This window comes from Danio aesculapii, chromosome 11, assembly GCF_903798145.1.
Source record: "Danio aesculapii chromosome 11, fDanAes4.1, whole genome shotgun sequence".
Lineage (NCBI taxonomy): Eukaryota > Metazoa > Chordata > Actinopteri > Cypriniformes > Danionidae > Danio > Danio aesculapii.
Window position 1 is genome coordinate 43664632 of NC_079445.1, and position 20619 is coordinate 43685250.

The window sequence follows — 20619 nt, forward strand, 5'->3', positions numbered from 1 at the left end:
AGCCTACTGTAACGTCTGCAATTATATTAAATAAATAAATAAATAAATGAACCTCTTATCTGTGTATGTAATCTTCAGCAGCACATGTAGACTCTGTTAGACAGTAATTCCATCATTCCCAGTTCATATTAGTCCAAAAGGTGAAGATAATAGTTAATCATGGCATTTTGTTCATGTTTGCTGAATAATGTGCTCCTTTTTTCCAGCTTCTCCTTTGTTTCTTCACGCTTCACTCTCGCGTTTGTCAGTGTCTGACAGGATAGGGTTTCAGAAGCACGTCAATAATCAAGCGCAGGTTATTATCATCAGCTCAAGAAGTTTGTTATTTCAGATATAGACGCGCGGCGAACGCAAGGACAAAAGCGAAACCGCTCGCACTTCAGACTGCCTCGTAAAAATTACGAGGCACAGGGTAAATCTGCTCTACTCCATGGCTTTGTGCTGTTCATCAAGACGACCACAAGGTTTATTTGAGCCAGGATCGATATGAATATGTATAATATGATATGATATGTATAAATAATTCCGCTGTAATCTCTCGCTGTGTATTTTAAACATGGCAGTTTTTTTGTTTTCATTCTGGCTTGTTGCGTAAGCGAATGACGTATTTCTGTAAACCAATAGTGTTCAGCTGCGCGTCTAGCTCCGCCTTTTGGTACCCTTTCTCATGATTGGTACCCTTTCGAAAGGGAGCCGAAAAAGTGGTACGGTATGGTACGGTTCGGTACGCCCTTTGACAGTGGAAACGGCCATAAAAGCGTACCAAACCGAACCTTACCATACCACTCAGTAGAAACGGGCCATTGTAGTAACCTCCCCAACACTGGACACACTCCTCCTGTCTTAATGCGCCAGACATTTCAGAAAAACTCATAAGCTTTACATGTTTGTTTATATAACTATCATTTTCATTTATAACTGTTCATTTTTGTATCTTCTGTATAAATATACTATGAACAGCAGCTACACCATTTTCTTTATTAGCATTTTGAACACAAACACTATATATTCACTTTGTGTCAACACAGAACACAAAACAAATTAACAAACTTGCTGGATATTGTTATTAATTATTACATTATGCCAGCATTATTATTACAATTATTCCAAATAATGACAAAACCAGAATAAATTAGATGAAATTGTGTAAAGTTAGCGAAATGCACGTTTTATCTGATCACGTGCGTCAGCGTCATCCGCCGCGCGCTCCACTTTGACCCGTGAAGCGTCAGAAGTTTGCGCGTGACGTCATCTGTCTTTGTCCAGCTGCAGCTTCAGCTAACGATGCAGAAATGAATCCCGAGCAACACACAATGGTGTCTTAGTGAGATTTTAGACAGCGATTGCGTACAAACTCTGCAGCGTGTGTGAAGATGTGCGATTTGAGCTCGGCGCTTATTAAAGAGGGCTGGTGAGTCTTTAGTCAGTGCTAACGGCTAACTCTTTAGCATGCTACTGAAGCTAACTCATGTTTACATGCCTTTACTCACGCAGCGGGATGTGCTTATGCCATGTGTTTAAAAGGGGTTATTTAACAGTGTGCAGCTGATTTCAATTCATCCGTTTATATCAGTATTACTTTGGCGTTTGGTTTGTTTACGTTACAGTTGTTAGCGGCTAAATCATTAGCACGATAATCAATATTAATTTACTGCTATCGTTAGTCTCTTGGAAGTCACTCTGAATCATTGCGTGTTATAAAATATATGTGGCATAAAGTATAGTTTATTAATCTTCTCCTGGAGTTTATTGTTGATCCTGTTTAAATCTGTCTGTACTGTCACTATGTGAACTTTGACAAGCTCCGTTAAACTTTCTCCAAATCTTACATCATTAAAGGAGTTTGAGGTTTCATGTTTATTTATGTGTTCAGAGTTGACTTTAATTTCATTTATATATCAAACTTTGTCGTCTATATTAAGTCTTAATGTGAGAAGGAGCAGGCCAATGCTAATATGACACTTTAATGCAATGGAATTTACATACTACTGAAATAAGTCTAATATTTCACCTGCTAATTAATAGCAATATAATACTAAGACCGCTATGTTGTGTTTGAATAAGCAAATTGAGCAATTGCATAGTTTTTAAACTTTATATCTGAATACTTAATAAAGCTAGGTTTATTTGTTTTTATATGATTCAATTCATGTTTATTTATTTAGCGCTTTTTACAATATAGATTGTGTCAAAGCAGCTTAACATAGTTCTAGTAGGTGTACTACTTGATATAACCACGTATTTAAATAATATACTACTATTTAACCTTTAGATATTAAAGTAATACCCAAAATCAGAAGTGCCCAAACTTTTTGTTATGAAGGGCCAAAAACCGAATTTAACTGAGCGCTGGGGGCCGAAGGTAAATATACTAATCTGTACTGTAGAAAATGCAGGCTTCCACATAATTCATTCAGGTTGTCCAAACACAAATCAATTAACACATTTAAGTGGATTAAACATAAAACAACTAAATTGTCCCCAAAAAGAATAATCTGAGAATGTCCCCAAGAATTGTTTTGTTTAAGCTCATGTTACTTAATTAGGTTAAACGAGCAGCAAAATGTATAATTTTTGAGTCGTTATTACATTAAAGTTGCCATGGGTAATTTCTTAATTTATTTAATATTATTAATAAATATATAGACTTAATCATAATTAATAATGCAGTAGAATTTTTTTTACGTTTTATAATGAACTTGTTAGAATAAGAACATAATAATTTTTTTTATATATATATATAATGGAGAGCAATGCCATATCCACTAGTAAAGCTGCCCCTGCCTCTGCTGATGTCTTCTGCATGGTCTTCTATCCATCAGTCACAGTGTACTTTTTAAAGCGGATTCATTTACAACCTTTAATTGAAACATTATTTTCAGTTTGCTTTTTTTGTAGCTCAACAATAAAACAAACTACCAAAAAAACTACCTACCTTCTAAATAAACCTTTAAACAGTCCATTTATACAGTCTTTTTAAACCTATTACTGTAAATAAACCAGAGATGCCCAAAGTAGGGTCTGCGGGCCAAAGTTGGCCCATTGTAAGCTTTGATTTGGCCCACCATCCCATCTGAGAGGAGAGTGAGAATGATGGAGAGGGTTGGGGCGAATGCCTTTAACTCAGAGATCGTCATTTCTAATTTGACGTAACCTTTTTTTTCATGCACAATATATGAATAGTAAAAATGATTAAAGCAGAACAATTTCTTATGCCTCAATGTTTTTATGATCATCACAGGCCTCAAAAACACATCCAAATGATACATTTTAATACAAACTCAAAAGTGCATGTCATGCGACGTGACTATTGGGAATGATCACGTTGCGATATCGATGCTGAAATGTTATATTATGCATCCCTACTGTAACTTAATAGACAGTAAATTTGCTCAAAATGATATTTATAAAGTATTTTTAGTTTAACTTTGGTGTTTGTGCAAAACAGTGTAGAAATTCAACTAAAACATGGATTCTTCATATATTTAGGGCATCAAATAAGTAAAAAAAATCATGGTTGAAATCCAACTTTTTTTTTACAGGTACCTTACAGATGAAGGAATCGAGGAGTGTAAGAGTTCTTCAGAGAAGGAGAAAACATCACCAACTGACATCATACAAGTAGCACTAAACGTAAGCGCTTTAACAAACACTTTTATCCTTTTCAATTAGACAGTGTCAATATTTATAAACCAGTTTCTTACATAATATGTCTTTGTCCATCTGGAATCATGTATGTATTTGGGTTTCGGCTCACCATAGAATCAGTCACACCTCAATAAACAGATAATACAATTAATGAAGTTAGATAATTGACAATTAATAACACTATCATGTTATCCACAGAATGATCTGAGACCTATCGGAAAGAGCTTTCTCCCAGCTGACATCAACAGCGGACGAATAGAAAAGGTACATTTGTGTATTAAACATAACTTGAACTAACAGCTGCTGAATGCTTGGTTCTGCTTGGCTGATGAGCATTCTAAGGTGTGCAGTTATTGCCAGTTAAATGCACAACTAAAGTAGTTCCAGCAGGTTTTGAGCGTTTTACAGCTCCATATCACTAGACTGAATGATTTGAGTTCTTTCACAGCTGCAACAATCACATCAAAACTCAACAGAAGGCTTTGGAGGAGATGTGGAAGAAGCTAGTGTTACACACAGCAGCAGTTTGAGCACAAAAATCTGACAAATGTCTCAAATACAGCATCTCAACAGCAGTGTTGGGCATATTCTATTAAAAGAGTAATTCGTTATAGTTGCCAGTTACTGCTCAAAAATAGGAACTGAGTTACATAATTATAAAAGTAACTAATTACCAGGGAAATTTGTTGGATTACTCGTTACTGGAAAGTATCGCTGTAGTAATACTGTTTATTTATAGCGCCGTTATTCCAAACACTGCTGAACAGTGGTTTTGGAACCATAGTACAAGTAGAAAAATTGACTCCTGTTCATTGAATTAATCAGAAATTTGTGCAAACCTCAAGTGTACTATATCTACATCAAGTGTATCTATATCTGCTTCACCGAATCTTAATTTCTGGTTTACATTACTTTTCCAATTTTCAGTAATTCTAATAATTCAGTTCTTTTTTTTTTTTTTTACATGACTTGTTTATCATAAGGATAATAGTTATAGGATAGATAATAGTTGGATATTTATAAAAGTTGGCTTTTTTTCTGATACAAAATAATATAATTTGAGGAATATTGGAAATCACTTGCCAATGCATTGACCCTTCGCTAAGCCACACCCAAAAACTTAGCAATTGTAGCTACGCACAGGAGCTCTGTCAAGCTTTCGAGCGAGGGCAACAAGCCAAAGCGTTGTACATATGGATTGTGCAAATCTTATACCCAGTATCCTTAAAGTTTGGTAAGGGTGGTGGAATTATTTCCCTTTTCAAAAGCTAAAACCCAAGGGGAGAAATGCCAGCGTGGATCAAGCCCTGTGAGGGGCGCTAAAGAAGCAGAGTTAAGTTGGGTTTGTTTTCGATATCCCTGACACTTTCAGTGATAGACAGCAATAACTCGCTCGATATTATGAGCACTGCTCCGTTTAAGCCCTCGCCATGGTAGTCATACTAATAGCAGTCAAATTTCCATATGTTTCAAGCTGCGAATATTTGAAATTACATATGAACAGAACAAAACCGAGATGTGATCACTATCTGAGCACTTGCGATCATTATACTTCATATACTGTTTTCTTTCAGTAATTTATAAGCCTCATGTCCATGTCAGAGCTAGAACTCACTGATGTTTTCGTCAGTCTTTTGGAGATTTAGTCATTGGTGATGAAGTTATACCGGGTTAGTATCTGCTTTTATTTTTGGTGTCGGATTAATATTATATTTGAAAACCTCATGCTTCTTCCAGTACGTTTACTTTTATTGCTTTTTAAGCAAACTTTTAATTTAAATCTACTTCCGCTGTCTTTTATTGATATTTACTTTTGTCATTAAGGATTTTTATTTGTTTGTTATCCCAATTCGTTCATGGTATTAATATCCTGTATGTATTCATGTTCTTTAAAGATTCAATCCTAAATTTATTTCTGTATTCTCTTCTAAATAACAAGTTATCGTAAATAGACTTCATGCGCTTGGTAATGATGTACACAAGATGGCGCTGTTAATAAAGAAAACATTAGCACAATATGGACTGAGTCAGAGTTGTGTATCCAGAATGACTTGATTTTCATTTCATTCCTTTGGCTTAGTTCCTTTATTAATCAAGGGTCGCCACAGCAGAATAAACCGCCAACTTATCCAGCATATGTTTTATGCAGCGGATGCCCTTTCAGCTGCAACCCAGCACTGGGACACACCCATATACACCTCATACACTACGACCACGGAGCACCCCAAGGAAAACCACGCCAACATGGAGAGAACATGCAAACTCCACACAGAAATGCCAACTGACCCAGCTGGGACTCGAACCAGCGACCAGCTTGCTCTGAGGTGACAGTGCTATCCACTGAGCCACCGTGTCGCCCACTGACATGATTTTACTGCTGTATAATGATTGCTGATTGAATGTTGCATTTTTTTAGTGACCATTATTTAAAACCACACGTCTAAGTGCTTCATTATCTCCTTGTTTAAGTTGCCTGTTTCTCTTGCATGTGATGGCAAGTGTGTTTCTCCCACAGTTGGAGGGCCCATGTGTCCTTCAGGTGCAGAAGATTCGTAATGTCGCCGCATCTAAAGACCACGAGGAGTCGCAGGCGGCGCCCAGAATGCTGCGTGTGCAGATGACGGACGGACACACCGCATGCACAGGCCTAGAGTTCAAACAACTGTCCAAAATCAGGTACAGATGGTTTGTTTAGTCTTTTTTGTTGTGCTATTAACAGAATCATACATGGAGGGATGTGAGAAACTGCACTATTTTATAATCAATAAGTCACGCAAAACAAAAACACTTGTTTATTTACTGTTTACTTCATATTTCAATCCATTTCTCAGTGAATATAGACAATAATTTTTGGTGCATTTAAACAAAATGCTTTTATTAAACATTTAAATTCATTAAAAATAGAGTTTGGTCACCAAATTTCTTTAAGAATAGAAAAATTATACTATATTTAATACTAAATGAGTTTGTTATTATTTTTATTGAATTATCATTAAAAATACAAATTATACAATTTCAACCAAGTTTTATTTTTTTTATGTTTCTTGTTTATTAGAATTGTATTTATTATTTTTTCCCGACATATTAATTTGGGTGTACTAATTTTTGGACTGTGATCTTGTCTTTTTGTTAGATTAGTTCCAGTGTTGGCTTTGCTACTGACTAATTAAATGTATATGCACATTTATGTTATTGTAAAGCATTCTATTAAAATATTAATGTAAAATGGAGATCACTGAGGGGTGAAGTCATTTATGCTGCGCACTGTAGATGCCGTTTCGTCTTCAGTCAAACATTTAAGAAGATTTTTTTAGCTCTGGTTAATAAATTCAGCAGTTGGTAACACTTTGAGAGTCTAAAAACATATACTGACAAAACAAAATGAATAACTGTGGCTCCAGATGATACACTGAGGTGCAAACAACTGCACAATATTTACAAAATGATCATCTTTAATGCACAGTTTCAGCTTTATGATTACAACACTTTCTTTCATAGACTGAAAGTTTCGCTTGATAAGAGCCACAGATGTAATTTAGTTTTTATTTTTATTTATTTATATTTTAACTGAGGATGAGTCCAAACACAGGGTGTTCGCGGGGTCTTAAAAAGTATTAAAAGTTGATAAATCAATTAGGAAATTAAAACCCTTAAAGGGTATTAAAAAGTCTTAATCACGTTTTACGAGGTCTTTAATTTTGTTCAAGCGTTGTCCAACGTTTTTGACTCCAAAAAAGCATAAATATATTTATTTTCCTTCTAATATTAACAAAAGCGTGCTCTATCCATGCGTTTGGTTTGGGCCGGGGCGCGTCTGGCCAAGCTCCTCCTCCTGGGTGATGTCACGTAATTTGTGACAAACACGGGAAGTGGATGTGATGCTCTCTGCATGTAGTGAAACCCTGGAGCGAAAAAGACGGCAAAATGGGAAAATGTAAGTTTGCGTACTCCTGGTTGGAGAAAGATGAGTTTAAACAGTGGCTGAAGCCTGTCGCTGAAAACTACCATGTAATTTATTCTTCCGAGCTTATCTGAGTTCTGTTGCAGGGTTGTGCTCTATTGATTTAGCTACAACTGATTATTTAGTTAAAGGTTTGATACTGATTAGAACTTGAGATGGCGATGAGGTCTTAATATATTCTGAGAAGGCCTTTAAAAAGTCCTGAAAAGGCATTGAATTTTCCTTTAGGATTCCTGCATATACCCTGAAACATCAACAGCACATTTTCAATTGTGCGTGAACTATCCCTTCAATGCCAATTCACATCAAAAACAATGACTATACAAATAAAGATATAGTTCACGCCTCAGACATATTTACAGAGAGTAGAGAAACCACGTCTTTTAAACCACTTTCAAATCCATTTTTTTCCAGCTGGTGATTTGTTACAAACACCAATCAGAGTTTATCACGTACATTAACAAGTACAAGCATTTAAAAGGGATCACAGATATTATCAGTATAGATTCTTGGTCTTCTAGGTAGATTGTTTTAGAAAGATGGCAGGGCGTAGAAGGGTGTGAAGTAGATGATTTTGTGCAGAATGCTAATGTTTAATTAAAGCATGCTAAAATCCTCTCCTAAATGGTCCTTATTTTATCCATGTAAAATTCATTCTGCTGTGCTAAACTTCATCTGACCTCTTTCTGTTTTTTTACCCTCAATATTTCAATCATCAAAGATTCCTTAAAATGATTAAGCATGATGATGCAAAAAAGAGGTCTAAACAACATGAAGCAGCACAAGTATTTTCAGCAGTATCATATATACATGTATGGGCGTTTCCCATTGTGGGGTTAAGGACCTCCCCTGCATAAAACTTAAGCCAGACCAAGAATAGTGAGTGAGTGAGTGAGTGAGTATAATTGGTATTAACACTGAGAGTAATAAATGTTTATTATTCACTACATTGTAAAACCCAACAGCCAACTTTATCAAATGAAATGAGTGTAGTTAACTCAAAATTGACTGAAAGTTAATTCTACTCATGTGAAAAGAGTTTTGAACTCAGTGTTGAAGGTAAAGAGTTAATGAAATACCTCATTACTTCAACTTAAATGGAGTAAGTTCACAGTACTCGTATATATTAGTTTTTTTTTCAACTCAAACCGTTTGAGGAAACTGATTGCAACAAACTATTTGAGTTGCCTTAACTTATTGGGTTTTACAGTGTATATGAAATGGTTTGAGTTCTTTTCTTTTATAGGTTTTACTGTGCTCTAATGGCTTCGTTTACTCAAATGAATTAAGTTCACAGTACTCATTAGGGTTAATTTTTGAACTTAAATGGTTTGTTGCAGCCGGTTTCCTCAAATGGTTTGAGTTACCTTAACTTATTAGGTTTTACAGTGTATATGAAATGGTTTGAGTTCTCTTCTTTTATCGGTTTTACTGTGCTCAAATTAAGTTCACAGTACTCATTAGGATTAGTTTTTGAACTTAAATGGTTTGTTGCAGCCGGTTTCCTCAAATGGTTTGAGTTACCTTAACTTGTTGGGTTTTACAGTGTATATGAAATGGTTTCTAAAGTATCATGTGACACTGAAACTGCAGTATTGATTCTGATATTTTATTTAATTATTTATTTATTGCCAAACAAAATAAACCTGGAATTTCCATGTATAGCTCAAAAAAAACTGTTTACCTAAAATGAAAAATTAAATTCAGCTTTACATCACTGTAGTAAATTACATTTGAATAAGTGTTCTAATAGAAAGAAGTATTAGTAAATTTAGTAATATTGCTTATAACCTAAATTATATGCAGCTTTAATGAACACAACAGGCTTATAAAAACAGACAAAAATCCCTCAACTTAGTTCATAGCATCTGTTATTATTTAAAAGTAGTTTGTGAAACCGTATGCTCCATGCAGTGTTAAATAATCAATCAGCAGTACACTGCATGTTGTTACATGACCCTATTATGTTGCATGTTTAATTCAAAGGCTGGAATCTAATTATCATCCCGTAAATAAATACGCTTATGTGCACTTTTAATCTAATGTTGTGTAAAAATGTCAGTCTGGTCAAATTAGATTAAAAATGATGTTTTATTCGTTATCAAGTGCAATGCATTCTGGGATGCACAATTCAATCTTGTTCCGTTGCACATTTTGGTAAATGTTAAAGGGCACCTATTATGCCCCCTTTTTACAAGATGTAATAAAAGTGTGTGTGTGTTTATGAAGTTTCAACTCAAAATACCACACAAATAATGTTTATAACTCTCTGAAACTGACCCTTCTAGGCTTTGATCCTAATTGTAGAGTTTTGGTGACTGTCGCTTTAAATTCAAATGAGATTGTGCTATTTTCAAAAGAAGGTGGAGCTATAAATGCCTGTGTGTCAGCATAGTGGCGGATTCAAAAACAAGACTGACATATGCTAATGAGGGAGAGAAGATCACTAGTGGGCGTGGCTTTCCCTCTGATGACACGTGCAATGGGAGAATGTCAATCAAAGTGTTTCTGCAGAGTGTTTTTATCAAATGCGATAATTAAAAAATTTAATTAATAACTTTGTACCATTAGAAGCTGGTTATATTCACAGACGGTTGCCACACAACTGTGTTTAAACCCTTTATAAAAGTGATTTTTGCATGATATGTCCTCTTTAAGGAAGTGAATTTACTATGCGCCGCACACTCCAAAACCTGTGCCTGTAGTATTCTTCAGACGCTTCTAGTGAGTTCTGCACATTCCATCCATGTTTTTGCCTAATTTGATCACGCGTAATGCTTTCAAGCGTGACATTAAAGCCCAAATGTTAAAAATTTTGGCAAGCGACTGCGACATAAACTTGACAGAATTTCCAGCACTTGCTTTTAGCGAAATCTAGTAGCTGGTGTTTAATTGAAGCATGTCTAATTGGAGCGGATTATTTAATGAAATAATGTCTCGGGCCGTCAGACACGGTGAAGTGGCCCATAATGAGGCCAAAAACCTGCCATTTGATTAAACGCAGCTCTTAATATGATAAGAGGTGCTGTAATTGCCTTGAGCCAGGCTAAAGACGTTTTGATGTAGTGGAGAGCTGCATGAAAGCAGACGCTGTGAATTGATGTTCACGGCTGCACAGAGTCATTCTGGGTCGAGGTTTTACTCTGCGTTTGACGTTATCGCTGGCTGTTTTTTTTTTTTCTTGCATGCAGTGATCACAAAACATCGCTGTCGTTTGGCATCGCTGTCATATTTTCAATGCTCTGTGCAAAAACTGTCAGGTTGCATGCCAAGAATGTGTCCGGTTTGTTGTGTAAATATAATGTTTCTAAATGTGTCAGCTGAATCAAACAACTTGTCATTGGATGTTTTAGTAGTGCACAGATGGGTTATTCCTTAGTTTCAATAGTTTATTTTAATCAGTAACCCTAAAATCAGCAGTAATAATAAAGTTATGTCTTTGATAATAACTGTTACAGTCGAGCACTCTTTAGTGTAGGTTTTGCTTAGAAGCAGTTCTGACTTGGAAGTTGATTGCATGTTTCACAAATAATTACAATGTAAGGTAACGCATTAAGCATAAATTTGTGAAACATTTAATGTGCATAAAAATAAAATGATTTAAAATAAAATTAGGTAAAGTTTTATTTTATTTTTCATTCAAATTTAAATGAATTTGTTTAATTTTTATTTTTTACAATTGTTACTAATTTTGATAATGCTTGTATAATTACAATAAGTCAAGCATCTATATAATTGTTAGAAAATATTTATTTTTTTGCTCTCACAAACATTTAAACACAATTTCCTTTCATTTTTTATATTTTTTTCAAATAAATATTTGAGTCTTAATTTTTTTTTCTTTAAAAATATTTTTCTTTTGTTGTGCAAGAGCTAATAACACATTGCATTTGTTGCATTGATTTATACTTTGCTACATTGGTCATTTTATTGTCTTTGTTTTTTATATATTTACATTGTCATTTAGCAAACGTTTACGTCTGCTGTAGTTAAACAACTAATATCATTGTACACAATCTCATGGCAATTCGTAACTTTGATTTGGTGGCTAATTCGTCTAAATTTTGTACGTTCTCATTTGTACAATTAAGTACGATTTGCTTATCCCCCAATGACGGTTGGGTTTAGGGGCTGGGTTTGGTGCCACACCTCCTTTTAAATTCGTACATTTTCTTAGACTGAACTACGAATTAGCCACTAAACTGACAAAATGTAAAATACTTACATTTCCTTCTGAGATCAGGCTGGTTTTATAGTGTATCTGTATGAACATTTCAGACATTTAAAAAGAAACAAAGCAAAAATGGATGTCTAATTCAGTGTTTTAAAGTTAAAAGCATGTAAGCATTTACATTGAGGTCATATTAATGTTATTTAATTCATTATACATGTACATCTGTTGCAATATTTGCTAAAGTTTTTTTTTTTTACATAAATATAACTACATTTATAGGTCATGTTAGCTCAAGAATCGTGGCAGATGCGATGATTATTTCAAAGCATTTTTTTCGAAGCATTATTCAGTGCACATAAATATAATTATATCTGTAGGGCTGTCTTTGATTATTTACATTAAGAATAAAAAAAATTAATTAAATATTTATTATTATTTTTTTACAAATCAAATTTTTTTTAAATGGATTTTTAAAAACATTTTTTTGCCATTTTTTTTTATTCCAATAAAAAACCCAAACAATTTAATTACATTTTTTTATTGTATTTATTATTATATATACGTTTTATTCGTTTTTGTAACGTAAAAAGAACTAAGATTAAACATTTTCGCTGTTAGTTCATGTTAACTAATGCATATAAGTATTGTTAACATATTAGCTTCCACAAAAAAATCAACTACGATTTTCTTGTAAAACAACATCTATCAGCTATCCTAGTGCAGCTTCAGAAACCTCTTTTCTACAACAGTATAGTTTCAGACTGTTGTGCAGAAAAACACTTTCATTCTTGGAAATTTGATGCGGTGTAATCTTGTAAAGCCACTTCAAACTCCAATGACCTTTTCTGTCCTTTTCTTGTATTCCCCTTCCTTTAACCCCAGTTTCAAACCTGCCGATTGGCTTAAACTCCACCAATCCCGTTTGTCGTTTGCGGTTGTGGCAGTAGGCCAGCAGCTACAGGTGGAGATTGTGTTGTGGTGCCGTTTGAAGAACAGAGCTCTCTTTATTCATCTGTTCCTCTGCTCAGTCTCTCGCTCTACATGTAGAATCAAACTCTCCACTGTTCGTTTGAAGGCCGGGAGTCCTTCATTCAGTTGCAGAATCACGAACACAGAGCGGACATGTATTATTGCAACGTCTGCATCAATGCGTTGCACACTTGAAGTTTGACTTAGAATTTTTTTTTAAAATACTAAATAGACATTTATATTTTTAATAAGCCAAATTAAATTGCAATTTAAAAATGTTATCAAATTAGATTACTGTTTTGGCTTTTGTCTGTTTAAAACAAACTAGAGAATAACCTTATTTGTTACTAATTTATTTAAGTCTTAACTTTTCTGCTAAATGCAGAACATCATTTTCTTAGTCTTGCATTCATTTGCAAAACAAGCACAGAACATGTGAATTAGATAGCATTGCACACTTATAAAACTGTACTTTGACTTCAGGTATTTTTAGTCATTTTTTATGCTTCAAGCACAAAATTAAAACTATTAATACAAATGCATCTCAATGCATAAAAATGCAAAAATCTGTGTTTTTAATTAAACCTTTTTTATTCATTTTTTCTGCTAAAAGCATAACGTATTTAAATGACATTGGTGACAAGTTTTTGTTATCTTGCATTCTCTTTACGTGTGTATTTGCATATAAAATACTAATAAATTATAGTTTGAATTTTAGTTATTTACATGTTAAATAAGATACTTATTTACATATATTGTTATACACTTTTAGTGAATGCATAACAATATACGTTTAATTTATAATTAAAATTTTGCAATTTTTAATGCTTAAACAATTAACAAAATTGTATCTTTTTCTGCTAAATGCTTACTATTGTTACAAATGCATCTAAATGCGTAACTTAAATTTAGTTTTAGTCTTACAATCATTTGTAAAATTAGCACAATAATTGTGCATTATTTTAATGTGTGTATGATGGCATTGCACACTTAAACTGTAGTTTGGCTTTAGTTATTTTCATTTTGAATAACACCTAGCATTTTTTTAATGCTTAAAGCACAAAATGAAACAAAATTAAATAATTTAACTTTTTTTTTCTGCTAAGTGCATAATTTTTTACAAATGCATCTTAATGCATAAAAATATTAAATGCCAAAATCTGTGTTTTTGATGAAACATTATTTTATTCAGGTTTTTCTGCTAAATGCTTAACATGGTTAAATTACATTTACGATTTTTCATTATCCTGCAAATATACAAGCACAGAGAATACATACTACTAATAAATTATAGTTTGAGTTTAGTTAGATTTCAAATAAGATACTCAATTCATTTACATATAATGTTATACATTTTAGTGAATGCATAACAATATACATTATAAAATATAATTTAAATTTAGCAATTTTTAATGCTTAAAATTAAATAATTAACTAAATTGTAAATTTCTGCTGAATGCAAAACATTGTTAAAAATGCATCTAAATGCATAACTTAAATTTTGCTGAATACATCCCATTTCTACAAATGCATCCTAATGCATAAAAACCAAAATCTGTGTTTTTAATTAAACATTTTTTATTCAGATTTGTTTTTCTGATAAATCATAACATATTTAATTTACATTGGGGACAATATTCCATTATCTTGCAATTCTACACGCACAGAGAACACATGCTACTTTAAATTAAAGTTAGAGATTAGTTATTTACATTTCAAATAAGATACTCCGCTTTTTGTTTTCTGCTAACTCAGGGGTGTCCAAACTCGGTCCTGGAGGGCCGGTGTCCTGCCGATTTTTAGCTCCAACTTGCCTCAACACACCTGCAAAGATGTTTCTAAAAAGCCTAGTAAGAACTTGATTAGCTTGCCCTGGTGTGTTTGATTGGGGGTTGGAACTCAACTTTGCTGGACACCGACCCTCCAGGACTGAGTTTGGGCACCCCTGTGCTAAATGCATACCATTGTTACAAATGCATCTAAATCCATATAAATACTAAATGCAAAATCTGTGTTTTTGATTAAACAATTTTTTACATATAATTTTTTTATTCTTTCAGCAAAATGCATAGAATAATTATATTAGTGACAGTTTTCATTCTTTTGTAAAATTACAAGCGGAGAGAATACATTTATGGATATTTGCAAATACATTTTTATTGAGAATGAGTTTATTGAATACAATAATTCATTTTAGTTTAACTTTAATGATTGCACAGAAATATATGTTAAAGTATATTTGAAATAATTTAATTTAAATAACTTAAATTTAACTTATTTTAATATTTTCCACTACTGGGTTGTGGCTGGAAGTGCATCCGCTGTGTATGCTGTGGCGACCCCTGATAAATAAGGGACTAAGCTGAAGGAAAATGAATATATATTTTATTAAATATTTGAATTAGTATTTTTATGTTTAAATTTGAACGTAATTAAAATACAAATAAAAAAATTATGATTAATTAATTAGATTTATTTACGCTTATTTCAAATCTTTTTTTATTTTATTTTTTATCTTAAAGTAGAAATGGGATGTTTGAAAGAACAGAAGCCTTGTACAGGAACAAACTGTGTTTTCTGACACCTCCAGAGGTGCGGTATCTGCTCGTGTGGATCTCTTTGAGCTCCAGCTCATGAACTGGTCAGGAAAGCGCTGTAGTCGCGTCACACAGTCCTGTCAAACTCGCTGGCCTCCAGTAATGAGCAGAGCAGGGAAACTTGGGCTTTATTTGGCGTGTAGGAGAGCAGGGAGGTGTGCGTGTGGTGTATTTTTAGCAGGAGCTTCTTCTGCACTGCAGAACTTGCATTAACATTTGATCAGGGTGCAGGCAGGGGGACACATTTGGCCAAATAAGTCTGCGTTTTGGAAAATGTGCTGCTCCACTTCTCTCCTCGAGGTATTAGAGTGTTTATGAGGGGAAAATAGAGTCTCTTCCTCGCTCTCAGTCCATCCCACCCCTCTCCCCCCCTTTAATCTTTAATTAAAGTCAAACAGCCAGTTCTTAATCCCAACTTACAGCAAATGCCCCACTCTTACTAAAGCTGAAACACATCGCAGGGAAAAAAAACTGATTGACAAGCAGAAAATAGAAGCAAGTAAAGCAGAGAAGTGCAATTATGAATTTTAATATTTCAACTTTTGGGGGGAAAGTCTTTACAGTCACCAAATAAGATAAACTGACCTATTTTTTGGGTGAATCTCGGTAAAACTCTCCTCAGAAATGGCTGGGTCACTGTTCATTCTAGAATCACGACTTGTATGCAAAAATAACGTTGGTTATTTAAGGAACGTTAAGACTTTTCTTCATTTACAACTGAGCAGGTTGTAAAATAAATAGGAAATGTATACAGATTTGCTTTGGCATTTTTGAGTGACATTTTATAAAATATAAAGTCGGTAAATAAAAAAAATACTTTAACTCTTATTATTAAGCAGAAATTAGAGATGCACCAAAATGAAATTAAATAAAAAATCTGGATGCACTTGGCCCAAAACTGAAACTGAAAAGTCTTTGTAATAATTATAATATTTTTTTTTTACAGTTAAGATTTATTATTTAGTACATTTTTATTAAAATTGAAACTAATTATTAACATTTGATTGACTGTAAACTAGTCTAGAGGCATCATTCAGGTAGTAACTGCAGCTGTAGGGTGAGTGAAACCAGTGCACTGAACACAGAGTAGTGCAGTTCAGCCAAGCCTTTTTTTAATATTTCTTTTTTATTATCAGTTCATATTTTGGGCCGTTTTTCTCTTTCAGCTAAAAAAACAAAAAGGCAGTTTATGGCTGTTAAATTTCATTGATCAAAACTTTGTTTTTTTACTTGCAAATATGCATCAAATTGTTTAAAAGTGACAGTATTGAATGACATTGTATGAATTGTGTTTTCATCATAAAATCTTGTAAAGGAAAATGAGTTATGGTTTATTTGTTTTCAATATTGAGCACTATTTAAAAATGTTTCTGGACAATTAAATCATCAAATTGTAATGATTTCTGAAGGAAAATGAAGACTGGAGTAATGCTGCTAAAAAAATTCAGCTTCGAAACAGGAAAAAATGACAATATAATTCAAAGCAGCTTAAATTAGAAGAAGTTCTAGTAAACTGAAACCGATTTAGTCCAGTTTTCACAGATGACGTTCAGTTTAGTTCAGTTCAGTAATATAAGAATCACTGCTGAAAGCCCAAACACTGAAGAGCAAACCCAACAATATAAATATAAAGCATTTATTTTAAATGTTAAAAATACTTCAGTAAATTACCCTTTTAAAATTGATAAACTCACCCTTAATCTGATTTAAAATGCATTTAAGACCTCATTGATTGAAACTGTTTTGATTTCAGCTCTGTTTATTTAAAAGGAACCGACTGCTTTACCGCTGCTGTTAATTCTCTTTGGATTCTGCTCCGCTTTCAGTCTGAACACGCCGCCTGGAACCAAAGTGAAGCTCCTGGGAGTTGTTCAGGTGAGAAATGGCATCCTGCTATTGGACGATTCCAAGATCGCCGTTCTCGGAGGGGAAGTGGATCACATGATCGAGAAATGGGAGTTTCAGAGGGTGAGGTGCTTATTTTTGCAATATATTGTGATATTATGATGTAGTTTAAAGGGGATATTTGCTTTTTAATTTTTGTCTTTTTTTTGTAGCATTTTAAAAGTAATTGTTTACACAAACACAATATATTCTTACTGCCAGTTTACCCTCTGGGCATTCAAGATGACTCTTGTTCTTTAGTAGAACATATTAGAAGGTTTTTAGCTGAAATTGTGGTGCTTGGGGATTTTTTATTTAAAACCTACGATGCAGCACACTTTTACAGTCAAATAAATCATATACAGGAAATACTAAAGTAATACCTGTGGGTCCTGGCATTGCATTAAGGACTTATCATTTGAAATTAGCGTTTTTCTCTTCTGAAGACAACCGTAGTCTGAGAATGAGTGAATGAACAACAAATTTTCTTTTTTGTAAGCTATCTATTGTAATATAGCTCAACATTTAGTGAGTTTATGGCTAAACTAAAGACAAATTAAAAATAAATTAATTTCAAAGGGGAATTAAATGTATTTTTCTGACCCTATTTGAATTAGTTTTCAGTATTTTCAGAAAAAATCTCTTTGTTAAAACCATTACTATCTCTAATAAGTAGATTTTTTTTTGGATGAAAAGTATGTATTTGCATTAAATGGATGACTAGTTTTATTTATGACATTCTGTAAGATTTGCTTATGCGTTTTTTGTTTCTCCATCCTTGTATGAATGTGTGTGTCGTATGTATGTATGTATGTATGTATGTATGCATGTATACACACACACGTTTTTCTTTCTCACGATTCTGTAAATGTAAAAAAAAAAGGTTAAAATGATTAGCCTATTATTATTGTTAATTCTCAAACATATGGTAAAACAACAATAATAATAATATTAGGCCTGTGTGTAGGTCTACTGTTGCTTAAAATGCTAAATTTTGTAGAGTCATTATGGTGGACTTGAACAGACTTTCAATATGTCCTGTTTGTTAATTCACAGTAAAATGAGGACATCAGAATACAACTATTCATAATTATAAAGCTGATTTATTATGTTTAAGACATGTGCTAGTCATCTGTTATTGACAACATTATTAGACTATTTGTTTTCACTGGTAAAATTAGAATTTTGTCTTTATCAGACTCCTTCCTGCATTATATTCAACATTATATATAGGCCAGGGTTGTTATACTGACAGAGTAAACATTTATTTTCATGCACAACACTTTTTATTCGCTATGATGTGCGCACAGGTTTAACTCTCACCTCCGAGTGCGACTCATGGTTGCCGTCACTGTGAGAAAAAAAACACATACATGCAAATAAACCTCCCGCACGGCCTTCAAACGATCGCTCCGTGCAACCAACTGAACGTTATTTACAACTTTATTACCTGTTATTCACAGCATATGCAGCTTCTGTTCACTAAATTAGGTGTCATTCGGCAATGTTGCCAGATTGGGCGGTTTTTAATTTATTTTTGCGGGTAATAAATGACTGTAAAAAAATACGTTTAAAATTGTAAAAAATAAGTGTAAAATTGGGCGGTTTTGTAACGGTGTGCCCGCCAGCACTGGTCTTCACTTATAAACCTGTTATGATCCCCCAAAGAGGTGCCATAGCCCCCGTTCTCCACACACAAACGCTTACAACAGTTGGGATCTCCCAACGAGACTACAGATTGGGCGGTGCCTTTTAGTTTTTAGCGGGTTTTAGGCTGGAAACAGTCAGCTACATCTGGCAACACTGGTTCTCGGAAGTAAACAAACAGCTGGCTGTCAGCTCACGTGTGATTACATGAATACATAATACATCATTACATGAAGACAGAAATTACATTTTTGGGTGATTTATACCTTATAAAACAGCATGTGACACTTAAAGCCATTTAAAGGTGTCAATGTTGCTGTGAAGATTTGTGCGACTGTGCATAAATACATGCATACATACATGCATGCATACAGTTGAAGTCAGAATTATTACACTGAAAAAAGTGTTGCATGCAAAACTGCTGCAAACAATTTATTTGTGTTGAATTTAAACAAACAAATTAATTTTAATAATGTTCAACTTAATTTGTTTGTTTAAATTCATCCCAAATAAATTGTTTACAACCACTTAACGTAAAAAAATTTAGTAAATCCAAGGAATCATCTTTGAATAATTTTTTTCAGTGTATACCCCCTGAATTATTAGCACCCTATTTGTTTCCCCCCCCCCCCCCCCCCCAATTTCTGTTTAACGGAGAGATTTTTCAACACCTTTGTAAACATAATAGTTTTAATAACTCATTTCTAATTTTGTCTTTGCTATGATTACATTAAATAATATTTTCTAGATATTCTTCAAGACACTTCTATACAGCTTAAAGTGACATTTAAAGGCTTAACTAGCCTTAGGTTAATTAGGTTAACTAGGTGGGATAGGGTAATCAGGCAAGTTTCTGCAGACTATCGAAAATATATAGCATAAAGGGGCTAATAATTTCGACCTTAAAAAGGTTCTTAAAAAATAAAAAACTGCTTTTATTCTAGCCAAAATCAAACAAATAAAACTTTCTCCAGAAGAAAAAATATTATCAGACATACTCTGAAAATTTCCTTGCTCTGTTCAACATCATTTGGGAAATATTTAAAAAGAAAAAAATTCAAAGGGGTTCAATAATTCTGACTTCAACTGTATATATTTCTGTTAAACATAAGAAACATTTAATTGAAAAATATATTTACCTATTATTGTCCACAATTGTTCCAAAACACAATGATTGTTTATTAAATTGTCCTACCTGGATGCATGACATCATAACATGCAGATTCAATCACATCAAGGGTCATTTACATAAAGCATCTTTAAAACACGTCACACAAGCTGTCTGTTGAATTCTGAGTGGGTGTAAAATCACCAAACTAAATCATAAATGTTTTTCATCTGCAAGAAACTTGACCAACATTTTAAGTGGGCTCCAGAGAAAAAAATTAGAGCTGTGAAAGTGTAAAACGTGACCTCTTTTAAAGGTTGTGTTCATTAAAACTGCAGAAACAGAAGCCACAGTGTCAAGCAGTAACAGGAGTGCCTGGAACCATCTGCTAATATTCATCATGCTTGAGCTCGCTGATGGATGACACATTGGCAACAGATGATTTATTTTAATTATCAATCAAAGCCAGATAGCATGAAGACACATCGCTTTATTCATCTTGATGAGCAAATGACTTCAGATTCCTCTGGATTAAGTTTATGAAGTAGAACGGAAGCCATTAAACATTTTTGGCTGTTTGAAATAAAATGCATGCTAACTGAGAAGCAATTAAACATGGAAGTAATAAGTT

The 20619-nt window shown here is 33.5% G+C and overlaps 1 protein-coding gene across 3 annotated transcripts in view; it reads left to right on the forward strand.

Moving 5' to 3' along the window:
- The first annotated feature begins 1233 nt into the window (after window positions 1-1233).
- tdrd3 (tudor domain containing 3) overlaps window positions 1234-20619 on the forward strand; it is a 47732-nt gene continuing 28346 nt past the window's right edge. For all 3 annotated transcript variants that reach the window (XM_056468125.1, XM_056468126.1, XM_056468127.1), the window contains exons 1-5: window positions 1234-1411; window positions 3543-3633; window positions 3847-3912; window positions 6164-6324; window positions 17176-17317. In XM_056468125.1, the coding sequence (XP_056324100.1) occupies window positions 1374-1411; window positions 3543-3633; window positions 3847-3912; window positions 6164-6324; window positions 17176-17317 (498 nt within the window). In that variant the 5' untranslated portion in view covers window positions 1234-1373. The remainder of the gene's footprint in view (window positions 1412-3542; window positions 3634-3846; window positions 3913-6163; window positions 6325-17175; window positions 17318-20619) is intronic.